The sequence below is a fragment of the Polistes canadensis genome, unplaced genomic scaffold (genome assembly GCF_001313835.1).
Source record: "Polistes canadensis isolate GaletaPanama2010 unplaced genomic scaffold, ASM131383v1 scaffold_43, whole genome shotgun sequence".
NCBI lineage: Eukaryota > Metazoa > Arthropoda > Insecta > Hymenoptera > Vespidae > Polistes > Polistes canadensis.
Window position 1 is genome coordinate 860,670 of NW_014569590.1, and position 16,438 is coordinate 877,107.

General features: G+C 30.0%; 2 protein-coding genes across 7 annotated transcripts; both read right to left on the reverse strand.

The window, feature by feature from the left end:
- Window positions 1–4,483: 4,483 nt before the first annotated feature.
- On the reverse strand, window positions 4,484–10,216 carry LOC106784994 (tankyrase). Of its 2 annotated transcripts, XM_014745078.1 has the most exons (13): window positions 9,910–10,216; window positions 9,340–9,542; window positions 8,926–9,251; window positions 8,594–8,847; window positions 8,189–8,522; window positions 7,972–8,102; window positions 7,638–7,866; window positions 7,350–7,483; window positions 7,098–7,262; window positions 6,494–6,946; window positions 5,810–6,345; window positions 5,364–5,713; window positions 4,484–5,279 (listed from the first exon to the last, which is right to left on the reverse strand). In XM_014745078.1, the coding sequence occupies exons 1-13, from the start codon at window positions 10,100–10,102 to the stop codon at window positions 5,039–5,041; spliced, it is 3,549 nt and encodes a 1,182-aa protein (XP_014600564.1). In that variant the 5' UTR covers window positions 10,103–10,216; the 3' UTR covers window positions 4,484–5,038. The 2 variants fall into 2 exon arrangements, with proteins under 2 accessions (XP_014600564.1, XP_014600563.1); XM_014745077.1 differs by having other exon boundaries at window positions 7,098–7,483.
- A 1,924-nt stretch (window positions 10,217–12,140) lies between these two features.
- Window positions 12,141–14,632, reverse strand: LOC106784997 (death-associated inhibitor of apoptosis 1-like). 5 transcript variants are annotated; one of them, XM_014745089.1, is made up of 4 exons: window positions 14,441–14,523; window positions 13,104–13,525; window positions 12,637–12,962; window positions 12,141–12,494 (listed from the first exon to the last, which is right to left on the reverse strand). In XM_014745089.1, the coding sequence occupies exons 2-4, from the start codon at window positions 13,465–13,467 to the stop codon at window positions 12,183–12,185; spliced, it is 1,002 nt and encodes a 333-aa protein (XP_014600575.1). In that variant the 5' UTR covers window positions 13,468–13,525; window positions 14,441–14,523; the 3' UTR covers window positions 12,141–12,182. The 5 variants fall into 5 exon arrangements, with proteins under 5 accessions (XP_014600575.1, XP_014600571.1, XP_014600574.1 ...); XM_014745085.1 differs by lacking the exon at window positions 14,441–14,523 and adding an exon at window positions 14,570–14,632 and having other exon boundaries at window positions 12,146–12,494; window positions 12,637–13,525; XM_014745088.1 differs by lacking the exon at window positions 14,441–14,523 and adding an exon at window positions 14,584–14,602 and having other exon boundaries at window positions 12,146–12,494; window positions 12,637–13,525.
- Window positions 14,633–16,438: the final 1,806 nt, after the last annotated feature.

Consider the following 16,438-nt stretch of genomic DNA (forward strand, 5'->3'; position numbering starts at 1 on the left):
ATACCTTCTGGTAATATTATAAACACACGTTTAAGTTTACTTATAATAAAATGCATCTTGCACGAGAGTCCGTTGCGAATATCAATTACGTACGCCCTTATCTCGTAAGTTTAAAAATGTCGGTCATACTTGCATCATCATATTTTGTGTATCTATCCGTGTATACGTGTGTACGTATTTATATACACGGTTTGATTTTGATTAAATCGTACCACTCTTTCTTAAAATATTATTATATTCTTCGTAATGTATAACAACGAAGATTATTTTCTTAATATCATTACATTTTATGAACGACATATCGATAATCAGGTATTTACCGAATACATGGACAAGATATACTTGTGTGCATGTGTACGAATGTATAATATATATATATTGAACTGCCTGTCAAGTACTGGCTTTGCATACACTTTTCTCAGCTACAGCAAGTCGATCCTCTTGCAAAAGTCAATCCGGTTCGACGACCATTATCAAAGTTCGCGATTCCTTTTGACTTTCTTATTAAATGTTCCTCTATATATGTATATATAACTAATCTTTAGACTTTATATAATCAAATAAATTGTTAATCTCAAATGCAATGGTAAAAAAAGAAACAGAAGAAACAAAACAAAAGAAAAACCATTTCAAATCGTCCAATCGTATTACAGAATTGTCCGTATGGCGCAATATTTATGAAGTATTTCTTCGTATCGTCGGATTTACGATGCAAAAGTTGTGGTATTTTTATCGAATAACCCGATAAGGTTGAATTCTTAATTAGATAAATATCGTAACCATGTATTTTGCATCTTAATTTGCAAAGCATGTAGAAATTTTTAACGACGTACTTATACGCCTCACTTCGGAATATCTGTAGAAAAATTATACTTCAATGAATATTACAAATGCATCGATACAATACTGATTAAAACGATATCGTCCTTGATCGTGACAATGTTATTTCTTTGGTATTATTAGATTGACTCTGAGATAATTGCGGTTTCCATATATTCAATTTAAAAACATAGAAATTATCGATATTTTAAATTCTACAACTTTTCGAATTGTTTTATGTAGATTATTTTCTAACGTGAAATTTTTTGGAAATAACGTTTGCTAATTGTCTCTTAGCCAAAAACATTGTTTATATGTCGAACAATGTCTGCTGCTTTACGTCCAAAATTAAACTCAGAGCAATAAAATCGCGCGAATGTGAATCTCGTTCATTTCCGTGATTCATTTTAAGGATCAAAATTTAATAATAATGATAATAGTATTCGCTAAAATTATAATATTATTTTTACTCTGTAATAAATAACTATCAATAGATTTATAGTCGGCTAGAAAAAAAAAAAAAATAATAAAAAATCGCAATTATTTTAGCGTCGATCGAATAAATTTAAACGCGTATACACGTTCATCCGAAAATTTCAATGAAAAAATGTATGAATGAAATTTTATTATCTAAAATAGATACAACTATTGACGAGACTTATTTACAGACAGGAAATAGCTTGCAAAAATGTGTTCTAGTGCGTAGGCGATAGCCTACTCAAACAATTTTAACGATTGCCAAGGAACATGGTACGTTTATACAATCAGTGAAAACGATTTACGGATAGAAAACTATTCGATCATTCGTTTAATCATTTTTTTTTCCTGTCTTAATTATCGACAATAAAATAATAAGTATTTTGTTTAATATCAAATGAATCCTCGCGTTTATATCAAACATTAAATTAAATTGATATATTTTATCTCTCTCTCTCTCTCTCTCTCTCTCTCTCTCTCTCTCTTCTTACCTAGAACGCATATCTTGTTTCAAATTAGAAGAATATTCGTACGTGAATAATTGTGTCACGAAAAAAAGGGAAATTATAATATAACGTAATATTAAAATTTGGTTTCTCTCGAAACTATTTTTTCAACTTCTGAATATTCACAGGTCTCATTATTTTATTTAGGAATATAATGTGTGTCAGATGTGAAACACTTCGAACCTAGAGAAAGTGATCTGCAAAACTGTTCCTTTTTTTTCCATCATAGATTTTTTGTTAATTAGTATCGATAATAACGTAAATTAGAAAACATTCGTTCTTCTTTCGTGAATTTTTCTTTTACGTAAGAAACGATTAGAGATATAAATTATTATTATTTAATTGGATTGATTTAAATGATTCGAATTATAAATGAAACATTCGCTAATTTTCACTCTTCATTTATAAATCATTGCGTTTCTCGAGAAGAAAATTCGCGAAGAAAGAAAGAAACTTATGCTTGTTTTCTCGATATTATTTATAATTTAAAAAAAAAAAGAAATTAGTCGAAAGAAAATATTACATGGATATTTTCGGTATTTGATCGTTTTACTTAAAAAAAATCAATCGAAATTTACAAACGAAATAATTCGATAGAAATTTCATTGGACTTTTCACCGGGCCGATTTTAATCGTGCATTTAGCAAATGAAATTTCTATGTAAGGTGTTTGATAGATTTTTCCGGCCAAACAGTATCAATATCTTCTACGAATAAAAATAAGAAAATAATATTCTATTTGATGCTTTATTAAAAATTTAGATACACACAAATTGTAAATCACCTAATTTCTCATTTAAAGTAGGCTGACCGATTATGCGAATGCAAGCCTGCACTTGCTGAAGAGCACTGTTTGTAAAATGCTGAATTTTTTGACGATTTAGTTTTATTTCTGCAATTACATTTTAAATGCATTCCTGCACCAGGATAATGCGATAAGCATAAGCAAAGGTAAACATAATTGAGTAGAAATTTAAGGACAATCCTGTTGCTGAATAAATGTGAACATATTTATAATTTATATCATAGTTTTTTAATAAAAAAAACTGCAAATGACCTATTATTCGTATAACATTTTTTTACATATAGAATACTTCGACACCGTTTGACCGAAAAAATCTCGGACACTCTGCATACTTATATATATATACATTTGTAGAGAGAAATAATAAAAATATCACCGTCACCTAAAAGGAAGCTATCAAAAAGATAGAACTAATTACAACAAAAATATGTTTGTTGCTCGACGTGTAATACATGTGTTAATGCGCGTATACACAAACTTATTTTTTTTTTCCTATAATATACAACGTTGAACTGTCTGTTCTTTTTTATTTTTATTTTATATGGTGTTTTGTGTGTGTATATATATACTTATAGAGACTTTCACCAATTTTCAGACACTTCTTAAATATATACAGAAATAGTAGTAGTAGTAGTAGTAGTAGTAGTAGTCAGTAGTAGTAATAGTAGTAGTAGTAATAGTGTAATAGTAATAGTAGAGTAGTAGTAGTGTAATAGTAATAGTAGAGTAGTAGTATTACACACGAATAAACTTTCAATATGTTGTGTGTTGTGAGATCAGAGGAAGTTTTCAATGGCGGGAATTTCAAATCGTATTGAACACACAAAAAAGCAGGCTTCGCGATCACAACCCATTCATTAAATGATTAATCCTCATATTATTGGTATCACACATTGTAAAGTGGAATTTTGTTAACTATAAACAATTCATTTTAAATAAAACTACCTTATTTTTTCACAATACACTTTCGAATTTTTATATAAAATAATAATAATAATAATAATAATAATAATAAATAGATTTATTTTGTGTGCTATTAATTAAATAGAATTATATTGACATATAAGTATCTCAATTCCATTACTAGGATTATTATTATATCTCATTTTTTTTCTTTTTTCTTTTCTTTTCCACTTTTTAAAAAGACGATAATTCCTTTTTCCTACCATCTTAAAATTCTATTATTTAATTATTTATTTCATCCTTTCTCTAAAAAATAAAAAAAGATAAAAATTGATTAATATATTTACAAAGCTATGTGTTAGTTAAAGTAGAGGAATCAACTCGTCTCGATCGATTTTAAACTGAAGTTTCAATTGTTTATATTTTGTTTAACAAACATACGCTAAAACGACTACGACGATGCTTAAACAAATTTTCGATTAATTAATTAATTAAATGCATATGTATATAAAAAAAACATTATATAATAAATAATAATACTAAGAAAGAAAAAATAATATTTTCTTTTTTATAGTTCTAGTATTTAAAATTAGATGAAACGTGGTGAATTTTATTTACAATTCACAATGTGGACTGAGATACTGTGTCACAAGAGAACAGACATATATAATATTTAATAGATTTTTAGATAAATTAATATTATATAAATAGAAGGATTTAAATATTTTGTTGGTTAAATAATAATTTATCCCAAGTAATTATATTAAATTATAATTTCGATATCAAAAGTAAAAAGATTTGAAGAGAAACCCTTTCGCAAGAAAGAAAAATAGAATATTTGTATGGCTTTTAGAGAATGCATATATATAAATACATTTATTATATTCATAATAATAATAATAATATATATATATAATCATTTTCATATATATATATATATATATATATATATATATATGTATTTATGTATAGAAATCATAATATGCTTTTTTATTTTGCATATACAGGGTAATGGATATCGAATTTGTTTGATGCATAGATTATTTCCGCACAGAAAAAAATATAGTTAAAATAACTTTGTAAAATATACAAATTTTACTTATTATCTTATAGTTCTGATATTATTCATTATCAAAATAATACTTTTGGTCGGAAATAAAACACCCCATTAAAATATGCATACGAATAAAGAATAAAGTTGTTGATTATAATACCGTCGCAAACCTACATCTGTTCTGATGTAAATTCTCAATATATACACACATTTGAATTTAATTAATATTTATATTTATATGTATCGTAATAACTAAAGTATGATGAGAAAATTAAATGCCTGTATCAGTTCTTATAGTCATTTGAATGTTGGTTAATTGTAGATAAGATCATTGATTAAATGAAATAAAGTTGACGAGCGATAATATAATGAAAAACAAAAATCATAATCAATTCTAAGACAAGGTACCGTGTGTTCTTGGTCTCTGGCAGCAACATAAACTTCGAAATCTTGCTACAGGGCCTGGCTCTTCTGATCACCGTTCCTCAACACTTTCACTACCACCACTTTCTTGTTGAGGTCTTGCAATTTGGTATGTTATTAAGTATTCGGGGTATGCTTGTTCTCCTCTATACACTACATATTCGGGGAAAGCTAAACCACCTTGCGATGGTCTACCCATTACACTGTGATGACCAGGTGGTGCGTGAGCCATCTTCATTGCAGAAAATTGTAGGAACGATTTACCCAAGGTAACTCGACAAAGTAATAAATGCCTGAACGAATAAAAAATAAAAATTAATATTTTTATAACATTTCTATCTTCCTCCTATTTCTTTTGAATAAATAAGAATATTAACCTGTGACAGATGTAACAACTTCTATCTTTATGAGAAGGACATCCAGTACCTCCACAAATACCATATACATATTGATTGCTTTTACTACTGTGTTCTGCAAAATATATTCCAGCACCGAACATACCACCAATATACGCATGCCTTTCGTCGAAACCTTTCTGTACAATTGCATTGATGAAGGGACTACCATGGAACAACATTCTTTCATTAGCTTGTGGAACTGCAGAACTTGGTGCAGACCTTGGACCTGTCCCAGGCGATGCTGGAGCAGCTGCTCCAACTTCTTCTGCTACTTCTTGTCTTCTATGAGCGTAGCGTTCCCATAATTTTCGGTTTTGAACCTTTTGTATCTGAATAACACAAATTACTTTTAGTTACAATCGAAATTAGTTTATTTTTTTTATAAGTTAAATTCATTTTGATTTATATTTTTATAGCATACATACCCTAACTATGTTATATCGTGAAAAAATACCACCAGCATGCCCATTATCTCTGTGTTGTCTAATGGTACTTTGCATTTCTTCTTCCACAGCCAAAAATTCTTTATCTTCAGCTAACAAATCAACTAACAATGTTCCAGGAGTAATGGACGGTTGCCATAGAGTGCCTGTGGCAGTAGTTAATAATTTCTCCATCCCCTTAATAAGTTTATGTCTATATCCATAAGCTGTTACGCCAACTTGTTTCAAATCTTCGTGACACATTTCCGCTAATATATCCAACGTAATACGTTCCCTTTCAAATAATTCGAGTAAGTGTTCTAATCCAAGACTTTGAAGGAAGCCTGCTACGGTCGTAATGTTTGAACTATTATTTTCTTTACACATATCTTTAGATTCTCTTTCAGAATTCGATTCGGATGGTGGCATTGGACTTAGACATGAAGACGGTCGAGCTAACGGAACACATAAAGTCATTGCAGCTCCGGAAGGCATGATAACTGTTTCTTGTGTAAGTGGCGGTGGTGGAGTTACTGGTACTGAAAAAAAATAAAAATCAAAAATATTAATAATAATAATAATAATAATAATAATAATAATAATAATAATAATAATAATAATAATAATATATAAATAGAGTCGTTTACAAAATAATTGTAACGTATATGTATGGTATATATTAATTACCGGCAACAATACTAGGTGGTCTACTATTAATAGTACTACCACCATTACCATTCATGTTAATCCCAAGACCAACGCCATTATTACCCGATGGTACGGACGGTACTACTTGCTGAGAAGCCATAGCATCTTGCAACAAACAACGTACATCATCCGCACTTGCTAAATCTACCGGACTTTGTCCTTCTTGATTTTTAAGGAAAGGATCGGCACCGTGTGCTAACAAAAGAGCACACAATTGTGTTCTTCCTTTTTGTGCAGCTTCGTGAAGTGGTGTAAAGCCCCATTTGTCAGTTGCATTTACTATCGTATTATATTTAATAAGTAATGCCGCTATATCCAAATGTCCATAGCTTGAAGCATTATGTAAAGGTATTAAGCCACCCTTATCTTGTGCGTTTACATCCGCTCCTTTTTCTAACAAAAATTCGGCTACTTCTAAGTTGTTATAACCCGCTATATAATCAAAGTTTTAACAAAAATATATTACACAGTTGAAGATCCTTTCTTTTTCTTTTCTTTTTTTTTCTCTTCTATAATCTTCATTGATTTACATGAATTTAAAAAAAAAAGAATATTACAAGAAGAAAATGGTTAGAAGACCTACCTGCAAAATGTAATGGTGTACTGTTCCGACCTTGGGTATCTCTGCAATTGATGTTATCTTGCGTAACCAGCCTTTGCACCCTAGCTAGATTTCCCTTCTTTGCAGCATCCAAAAGTGCACTATTTCCACACAATAAATCTGCAACATCTTGGTCTCCTTCTCTTACTAAATCAAGAGGAGTTGCTCCGTCTCGATTTTTTTTCGTTGCATCAGCGCCGTGTTTTAATAACAATCGAACGATTTCACATTTACCTTTAGCTGCGGCCTCATGAAGGGGAGTAAATTTCCACAAATCGGCGACATTAACAGATGCCCCATGTTTGATTAACAATTCTATTACTTCATAGTGACCATAAGAACAAGCATTGTGAAGAGGCACCAAACCACTATGAAAAATTATATTTCAATTATATATGGATTAATAATTGGCATAGAATTATACTTTATGCATTAGAATCAAGTTAAATTAAGCTTGGATTTTAGAAAATGATATATATATTTCGTATGTATATATATATATATATATATGTATATATATACCCTTTATCTTTGGCATGCACATCCGCACCATGTGCCAAAAGGTATTCGACTACGGGCACTCTATTAAAACCTGCTGCAAAATGCAGAGGAGTAGAGTGTCGACCATCTAAATCACGACAATTTACGGCATGTGGATTCGTTTGTAGGATTCTTTTCACAGCATTCAAGTCGCCAGATTTACTCGCTTCCAAAAGCTGCGCTTCTGCATCGTCTGTTTCACTTTCTGGATCTGAATATACACATGCACACATATACGCAATGCATATGTATAGAGTTATATTTTAATTAAATTAAAAATGAAAATATTTAAAATATTTCCAAAAAAATACTTTACCTTGCAATATTTTAAGAACATTTTCCGCTGCGACTTGCGCCGCAGTATAGCCTTGAAGAGATACAATGGAAGGATTGATGTTGTATGATAACAATATTCTACATGCCTGTACATCGTCCTCTCTAACGCACCTAAGTACATGGATACGTTTTTAGTTTGACGAACTTGGTATTATTCGGTTTGATTAATCTTCAGATTTCCTAACGATTAACATTACCTGTGCAATGCAGTTTGTCTTAAGCCATCTAATTCATTTACTTTAGCATTATGTCTAAGTAATATATCCATTGCATCGTAATGCGAATGGTCGGTAGCTACATGAAGTGGCGTAAGGAAGTCTTTATTTTTCTCATTCATGGCAGCATTTTTTCTAATTAAAATTTCGATTATTTGTTTTCGTTTTGGATAAGGCGATGCGACTGCACAATGCAGTGGCGTATCTCCGGTATACGGATGTTTAAAATTGACAACATCCTGAGATAAATATTTTTTTAATTTAGTTGGATCAGCCTGCCTGCAGGCATCCAATAAACAATGGCCTTTATATTCGTCTGAAATGAAAAATGAAATAAATACATATTCCATTTTAAATATATAATATATAATACAATATTATACTTACACGCTAATCTTTCTTGTAATTCTACGGTTGGTGCTACATCAATAGCGCTTTTACTGTGGCAATTTAATTGAGTCGGATCTGCACCCTCGCTTAAAAGTAAAGAACAAACTTCTGCTCTAGACTTGCTAGCAGCTTCATGCAATGGAGTGAATGCCCATAAATCACTGGCATTCACAGCAGCTCCATGCTTAAGAAGCGCTTCCGTTACTTCGAAATGTCCATAAGAACAAGCGTTGTGCAATGGAACAAGTCCTCTGTCGAATAAATATCTGTGTATTTATTTCTAAATATAGTTAAACATAAACTTCAATTATTTAATCTTTGCCACTTACCCTTTATCCTTTGCATGTACATCTGCACCATTTTGAAGAAGAATTTGTACAACTCTAGATCTATTATATCCAGCTGCTAAATGCAAAGGCGTAGATCTTCGTCCATCGCTAGCATGACAATTAACGTTAAGAGGATTTAAAAGTTGTAACAATCTTTCCTCGTTTCCTGATCTTGCTGCTTCTAAAAGTTCATCTTTCCTATATTCTCCTGTTAAAACTGGCTTGGTAGCAGCATCTGCTAATTCCAGTGCAGTCTTTCCTTCTGCATTTCTAATATTTGCATCGGCCCCATGTTGCAATAGCACTATGCATACGTCTATCTTACCCTTAAAAAGAAAATAATATTATTGTAACTATCATCTATAACTTTACTTCCTCCATTCAATTATAAATGAATTATATTAAAAAACACACCTTAATGGCAGCTTCATGTAATGGTGTATAATTCCAATTATCCCTTGTGTTAGGATTAGCTCCCGCTTCCAAAAGCAATCTCACGACATCGGAATGTCCAAATGAGCATGCATTGTGCAGAGGATGTAAACCTCCATCGTCACGTGCTTGAATGGATGCACCAGCAGAGAGAAGAAATTCAACGACGTCTATTCTGCCATAGCCTAGACAACATAAAATTAAAATTAGAATAACAAAATTAAAAAATAGAGAAACTAAATATATTTTATATTTTCATATACAAATGTATGAAAAGCTCAATGGATTTTTTTTCCTAACAATCATCCCTTATGAAATGTGCTTACTGTAAAAATAGAATTAGCATAGAAAAGCAACAAAAAAAAAAAGAGAAAAAAAACAAAAACAATGAATACAATTATAATATAAAAAAAAAAGCATAAAAAGTTTAATGATAAATCATATGAAGATTTTTTTGTGTACAATATTTCTCGATGGTTGTTATTCTTTAAAAAAGTAAATTATAAAAAGAAAGGGTCATTCATATTCATTTGTGCAAGATATGGAGCTCACCAGCTGCAAAGTGCAGTGGAGTTGCCTTGCGTCCAGCGGTATCTCGTGCATTGACTGTCTTTGGTGTAACCAACGCCTTAACTCTGCTAAGATCGCCAGTTTTGCAAGCTTCGAATAGCTCTCTTAAAGGATCAGCATTACCTGATCCCGATAAGGATTCAACATTGCTTAAAGTTGATCTACGTCCTGCCATTTTATTCCGCCATTTTCACGCCATCGTCCGAATTCGGAGGCATTTTATAATATATAAGAATAAGCTTTCACACGACACACACGACAAAGAACAACAGCCACGACGACACACGACGACCACGACAACGACAACGACAACACAACGACACGATGACGACGATGATGATGTACACGACGACGGCAACGACACGACGACGTGATACGAACGTAATGAACAACGAGATGAGTTGCTACACTGAACGTTCAGTGGCGCCGCCATTTATGTACACAATCGATAAGCGCTAATTATCACTCTTCTGCCATTCTTCTTCTTCGATCATAGCAAGACATTTTTACAAATTCTCATTTATCACGGATACGCCTATGCATGTGTGTGACGCGTACGTGCACCATACAGTCTACCACTAACAAATTACTTCAAAAATCATTGCATTTTTTTTTAAAAAACAATTCCATTCATTTATTCACTACATTTATTTGATCTTATAATACTTGTTGTTTTATTAATATTTAAATATTAGCACACTATTTATGTATGTATGTATTTTTTAATTAGGAGCAGCTTAATATACGCGGTATTTTCTTTAATATCATTGATAAAGTTGGCAACACTGAAAGACAGCTGATTTTGAAAGATCTTTAACACTAAACCTACCGACATTTCATGTATGTCTATTCCTACCATGAAACAAACATATGTATCTTAATATTAAAAGAGATTTTTGCCAATTGGATATTATAAAAAATATTTTTCTGGTGCTACAAAGACACCCCCCGCTTCCCGCTGTTCTATTTAGAAGTTTTTATTTCTGCAGTTTTTTATCAATTACAGCATTATGTATTGCACATTGTCCATATACGTTTTTTTTACATTTTATACAAATTTTGTTAGTCTTATTGACTTTACAATATCTTATATGACAAAATTTCTGTCCAGAAGAGTCTGTAGCTGTATTTATTATTGATTTTGTTGAACATTCTTTGCTTAGCTGTCTCTTCTTCTGATAGTCAGTCCCCAGCTCTTCTGCTAATGAGAATAAAAATTCTTGCCTTGATATTTCTTCACTTGTCGTTACTATATATAAAGTCCAAGCATTTATTTTAGCTAAATCTAAGATATTGAAAAATATCTGTAAAGACCATCTATGACATTTAGATTTCACACCATATTTTCTGGCCATTTGATCGGTTACATCTACACCGAATTTTGTTAAACTTTCAAAACTAACTATAAATCTCTTTCTTTTTTGTCCTCTTCGTATATTCAAAATATTCTCTTCGTCTAAATATCTTAATAATTTCTACTATATCATTATCAATATCGGAAACTTTTTGGTCATCTTTCGAACGAACATCATCGATATTATTTATTTTGTCTACTAAATTGATATTCCTTGAATGTCTTGATATTTATGGGGATAAATATACAAATGATAAAGTAAAAACTAAAATATAAAATTATAAATCAAACAGGGCAAAAACATTGAGACCAGAAAAAAAATAAAATACTTGTAAATCATACCACACCAAATATTGTTAGCTATGTTGACTTTGTCGAAACTATCACTTATACCACGTAATAATTTTTAACTAGACAAGACATGCTATGGATTTTTTTCAAAAAGTAAAAAATAAAAGAAGTTATAAATATTCCAGACCTTGCACCCTTTGATTATCACTTGTTTTTCTCGTTGCAAAATTTTTTACTGGAAAAAAAATTCAAAATTAAAGATGATGTAAATCAAGCACTAGTTGAGTTTCTGGCCTCTAAAAAAAAATTATTTAAAAAAAATGGCACTTAAAAGTTGCTATCACGCTGGCAAGAAGTCATAAGTAACGATGGAAAAAATATTCTACAATAAATATTATTAAATGTATGAAAATTTTGTTATTTTCTTTCAATTCAAAAATGGACAGAACTTTCCGGATCAAATTTCACGATGTTCGCAGTTGGAGGATGGTAGAAAAAGTTTTTAATACTATCATTAACAAAATATTGTTTTATTATTATATATATATATATATATATATATAATTATATTTTCTTTAAAATTAATAATAATATTTAATACTTATTTGTCTTATGTTAATATTGCGCGAACAACTAGTTCTATTGGTTTTCGGCAAACTGCACATTTAGTTATTAAAGTTGCGCAATTTACACACGCGCACATATGTTTGCAGGGTAAAAATACAACTTGCAATTCAGCATTGTAACAGATTTTACATAGTCTTGCATCATCCATAGGCTTACTTAATTCATGTTTTTTTGCAACTGCAGAGCTAGCCAAATTTGAATTTTCTTCAATATTATTTTTTACAGTATTTGAACCACAATTGCTTTCAAGGTTTATATCATCGAAAATCTCCTCTAATGAAGCTGGTTTCGTTTCCTTAATAAAAAAAAGAAACAGTTTAAATTAAATATTTTTTACGTAAAATATAAAATATAGTTAAAATAAATTTTTCAATTTTATATCAAGGAAAAGGTACTTGATACATGCGTCAGAGACAAAGAAAAAAAAATTGAATTACCTTCGATAACTTTATAAATTGTCCTTCTACATCTGCATATTCTTTACCTTTGAACATTAAAAGAAAATGACATTTAACAAACCATTTAAAATGTTCATACCACGGATCGTCATTTGGTTCCCAATCTTTTAAACCTACACCGCAGTGAAAACACAATGTTTGATCTTGTTCTCCCGTATAGAAAAAACCAGCTTCTGCTAATTGCTTAATATCTATCATTGGTTTAGGCCATATATCGAAAGAAAGTACTCTCAATTCTAAGTTAGCATATTTTGGATATATTGGTTGCTTCAGTCTTTGAACTCCTAAAGATTTCAGCCTGGCGTCTGTAGGAAACAGTAGATTGGATAAGTTTTCACTATATGCATTTGGCGGCTGACTTCCTATTTCATGTATTCCACAAACGTCGTATCCACGAGGGCTTGGTACGGGTATCGAATTAGGATCAACGCCAATAGGTACATTACCGCATGGAATATTTCTGACAAATCGACATATTGGTGAATGACGTTTATGATCTCTCATAGGTACATCTCCTTCTTCCCAATTATATACTTCTATTTTACATTCGAAACATTTTACTTTGTCTTCTGTATGCAAATAATAAAATCCAGCTGCTGCAAGATCCTTAGGATCTATAAAATTTACTGGCCAATCTTCAAAAGTTTGTAATCTGATCGTTTCAAACCTATAGTCTTGATTATTTGCTTTTCTTTCTTCTGTTATTATGGTAAGTGGAGGTGGCGTCGGTGATGGTGATAATACTTTCAAACTCTGTGGTTCTTTAGATTGTAGAAAACAGTTTGAATCAATCTTGTTTAAGGTTAACATCCTTATAAATGAATTGTTTATATTAGCCTTTAAAGTGTAATTCAACTCTCTCTCAAATCTGTATTAAAAGAAAAAAAAGAAAAATACCAATAAACAAATAGAATAGCAAATAAATAAAATGTATTTCAATAATGGTTAAATATTATATAAATGATAATTAAAACAAATGACGACATTTTGGAGATAGTCATGCGATAATAATTTTAAGTACAACTTCTAGGATCCATGCGAAAATATGTTTAGTAACAGATGCATGATTTTAACGAACAATGAAAGATAGATATCGTAAATTATTAGGCTGAAAAGGCCTTTTATAGGTCATAAAACAATAGTCAAATAAATTGATAAGATCGTATGATAAGAATATCTGATCTGATAAAAAGAAAAAGGTGCGGCTGCTTTTACGAAACGATAATACGTAGATTATTTTGTATTGTACTGAATCGATTGATGAAAATATAAACAGAAAAAAAATTATCCCTTATCATTCAGCAATATAATTTATAATTAAAATACAGTCGTAATTCGCTTTATTTATCAATCCTTAAAGCTAATGATTATTAACAAAGAAATTAATACGTTCTCGATACGACGACATACTTGTATTCCTTTCACAATATTTCAATATTCTGTACAAACTTATATGATTAATGCACACAAATAATCACACGAAAAGAAAAAGAAGATCGGATGAAAATAATTGAATTTATTGCAATGAAAATAAAATGAAGAGTATAATGAAAAAAAATTCGATAGAAATAAAAAAAGCATAGAAATGGAAATATTTATAATATAATACACGCTATTTCTGTACAGCCATTTAAAAAAGTTCCAGAATACAAATAGAAGCCGAAACGAGTGCGTGTAACTTTTGTATATATATTACGAAACGACGCGAATGAAACTCAGCCATTACAATATATGCTTGTATGTTTTTGTTTATGGTATTCACTATTATTATATACAAACGTACTTTACTGATGCACACAAATGATCACAACGAAAGTAGAATATCAGATTTAAGTAATTGAATTTAATGCAATAGAAATAGAAGAAAAAGTTAATTAGGAAGAAGTAAAAGAAGAATAACAAATGTGAATACTTATAACGTGATACCAGCCATTTTTATACAGTCAAGTTAGGAAGTTAGGGCTAAAGGTAATGGGGCAAAAAATACTGTATTCTTTGATACGAATGCGCATGCGTTAGTGCACGTATTATAAACCAAAGAAAAATTAGAAAAAATCTTTAGCTTTCCTTAATTTTTAATTAGATATTTATACTAAAAATTATAGTAACACGTATTTCTAAAAACAAAATAAAATACAAACAAACAAACACTTCAACAAAAGTTAAGTCGCAGAAATTAAATCTTATTGCGATAAGATACAAACTTTTATTTGATGCTATCTCATAATATATTTGATGATCACGTAAACTATGCCTGATTATTCGTTGTTTATCGATAAAAAAAGCCATATTTATTATGGTACTCACTGGTTTTTTTATATGCTCTTGTTCCTTCCAGATGTTAAAATACATATAGCTGGTTATGAGTGGAGTGAGAAATTTCTTTGACGTTTGGAGAATTAATACAGTTGTAGGCGAAAAAAACATTTACAACTTTAAAATAGATATTGTAATCTAATTTACAAGGAAATTAACTTTTGATCGGTATAAGAATTAATATATTAGTAGTATACTTTTAAGCTGTTCCCGGATTAAAATATTAATGCAAGCTGGCTAGTCAAAGGGAAAAAGGGAAAAGCCTTCAAAGGTTTTGTATATTCATGTCAATAATATGTCATCTTAAACCGATCAAAAGTTAATATCTTGTTAGAAGATACACCCTGTATGTCTGAAAATAAAATCATCAGTTAGTACGTGTCTCTTGAAATTTAAATCATTTCATTCGTATTTTTGTTGTTATTAATGATTAAAATCGGTGTGTACTTTTTAATGATTATTTTTCTGTATTTTCCATAAAATATATATTTTTTTTATCGACAAATGATTGAAAATTTATTAATCTTTTGTACTTGGATGTCAGCTAAAAAATGGGCATTGCAACACAAATGATTATTTTCTTATTTCAAATAAGGAAAACTTTCCTCCATTAAATTTCTATTTTGTAAGAATAATTGTACTAATAAAGTTATGAGTAAGAAATGCATGACAAGCAGAAAAAAATAACTAGAAAAGTTGTTTTTAATCCATACAGATAAATTATAATCTCTAACACAAAAGGTAATAAAACTAATATAATAATTTTGACTTGAATGAAATCTAAAAAATATAAATTTTAAAAAAATTGTACTCAAGGTAGCTGATAAATATTTAAAAAAAAATTTATAAGTGCAAAGGATTAATAAATTTGTACAAAGAATACAAAATGGACAAATGTGGTAGCTTCATAAAATACTTATTTCCAAACTTATATTTGATGTAAAAAAAAGAGAAAGCAAAAGATGGGTATAGAAAAATACAAATGAATTTTTGAATAAATTATATTTATCTAAGCTAAAGATCAATGAAAGTTGTTTTGATACTTGTTAGTATCAAAATACTTACCAGTACAGGTACTGACTTTGAAGACACATAATATTATAGGCTGAAATTAAAATCCTTCTTCTTATATACTAAGTAACAGATATCAGTATATCTGATATAGTACAAGTACGTAGAATTATGGATTTATCGTGGAAATATTCACTGCAAAAATTCTTCCCAGTTAATTTTAACTTATCAGCTTCAATAGAACTTTGTTAAATGATTTCTAAGCCAAGCAATTTTACATGTGTCATTTTGTTACAAATTATATGCAAATAAGTGGTTACAATCCAATAGACTCTCCGAGCTATTGTTTTTCAAACACTTTTAACACTAAACCTACCGACATTTCATGTATGTCTATTCCTACCATGAAACAAACATATGTATCTTAATATTAAAAGAGATTTTTGCCAATTGG

Excerpts from the sequence above, each read along its gene's own strand:
- LOC106784994 (XM_014745077.1), bottom strand. The coding sequence starts at position 10,102 with ATGGCAGGACGTAGATCAACTTTAAGCAATGTTGAATCCTTATCGGGA. Across the intron at positions 8,523-8,593 it reads ATTACAAGAAAGATTAGCGT|ACGAATATAAAGGCCATTGT; the intron begins GTAAGTATAATA and ends TTTTCATTTCAG. Across the intron at positions 8,103-8,188 it reads AGACAAACTGCATTGCACAG|GTGCGTTAGAGAGGACGATG; the intron begins GTAATGTTAATC and ends CCATGTACTTAG.
- LOC106784997 (XM_014745085.1), bottom strand. The coding sequence starts at position 13,467 with ATGTTAACCTTAAACAAGATTGATTCAAACTGTTTTCTACAATCTAAA. Across the intron at positions 12,495-12,636 it reads AATTTATAAAGTTATCGAAG|GAAACGAAACCAGCTTCATT; the intron begins GTAATTCAATTT and ends TTTTTTATTAAG.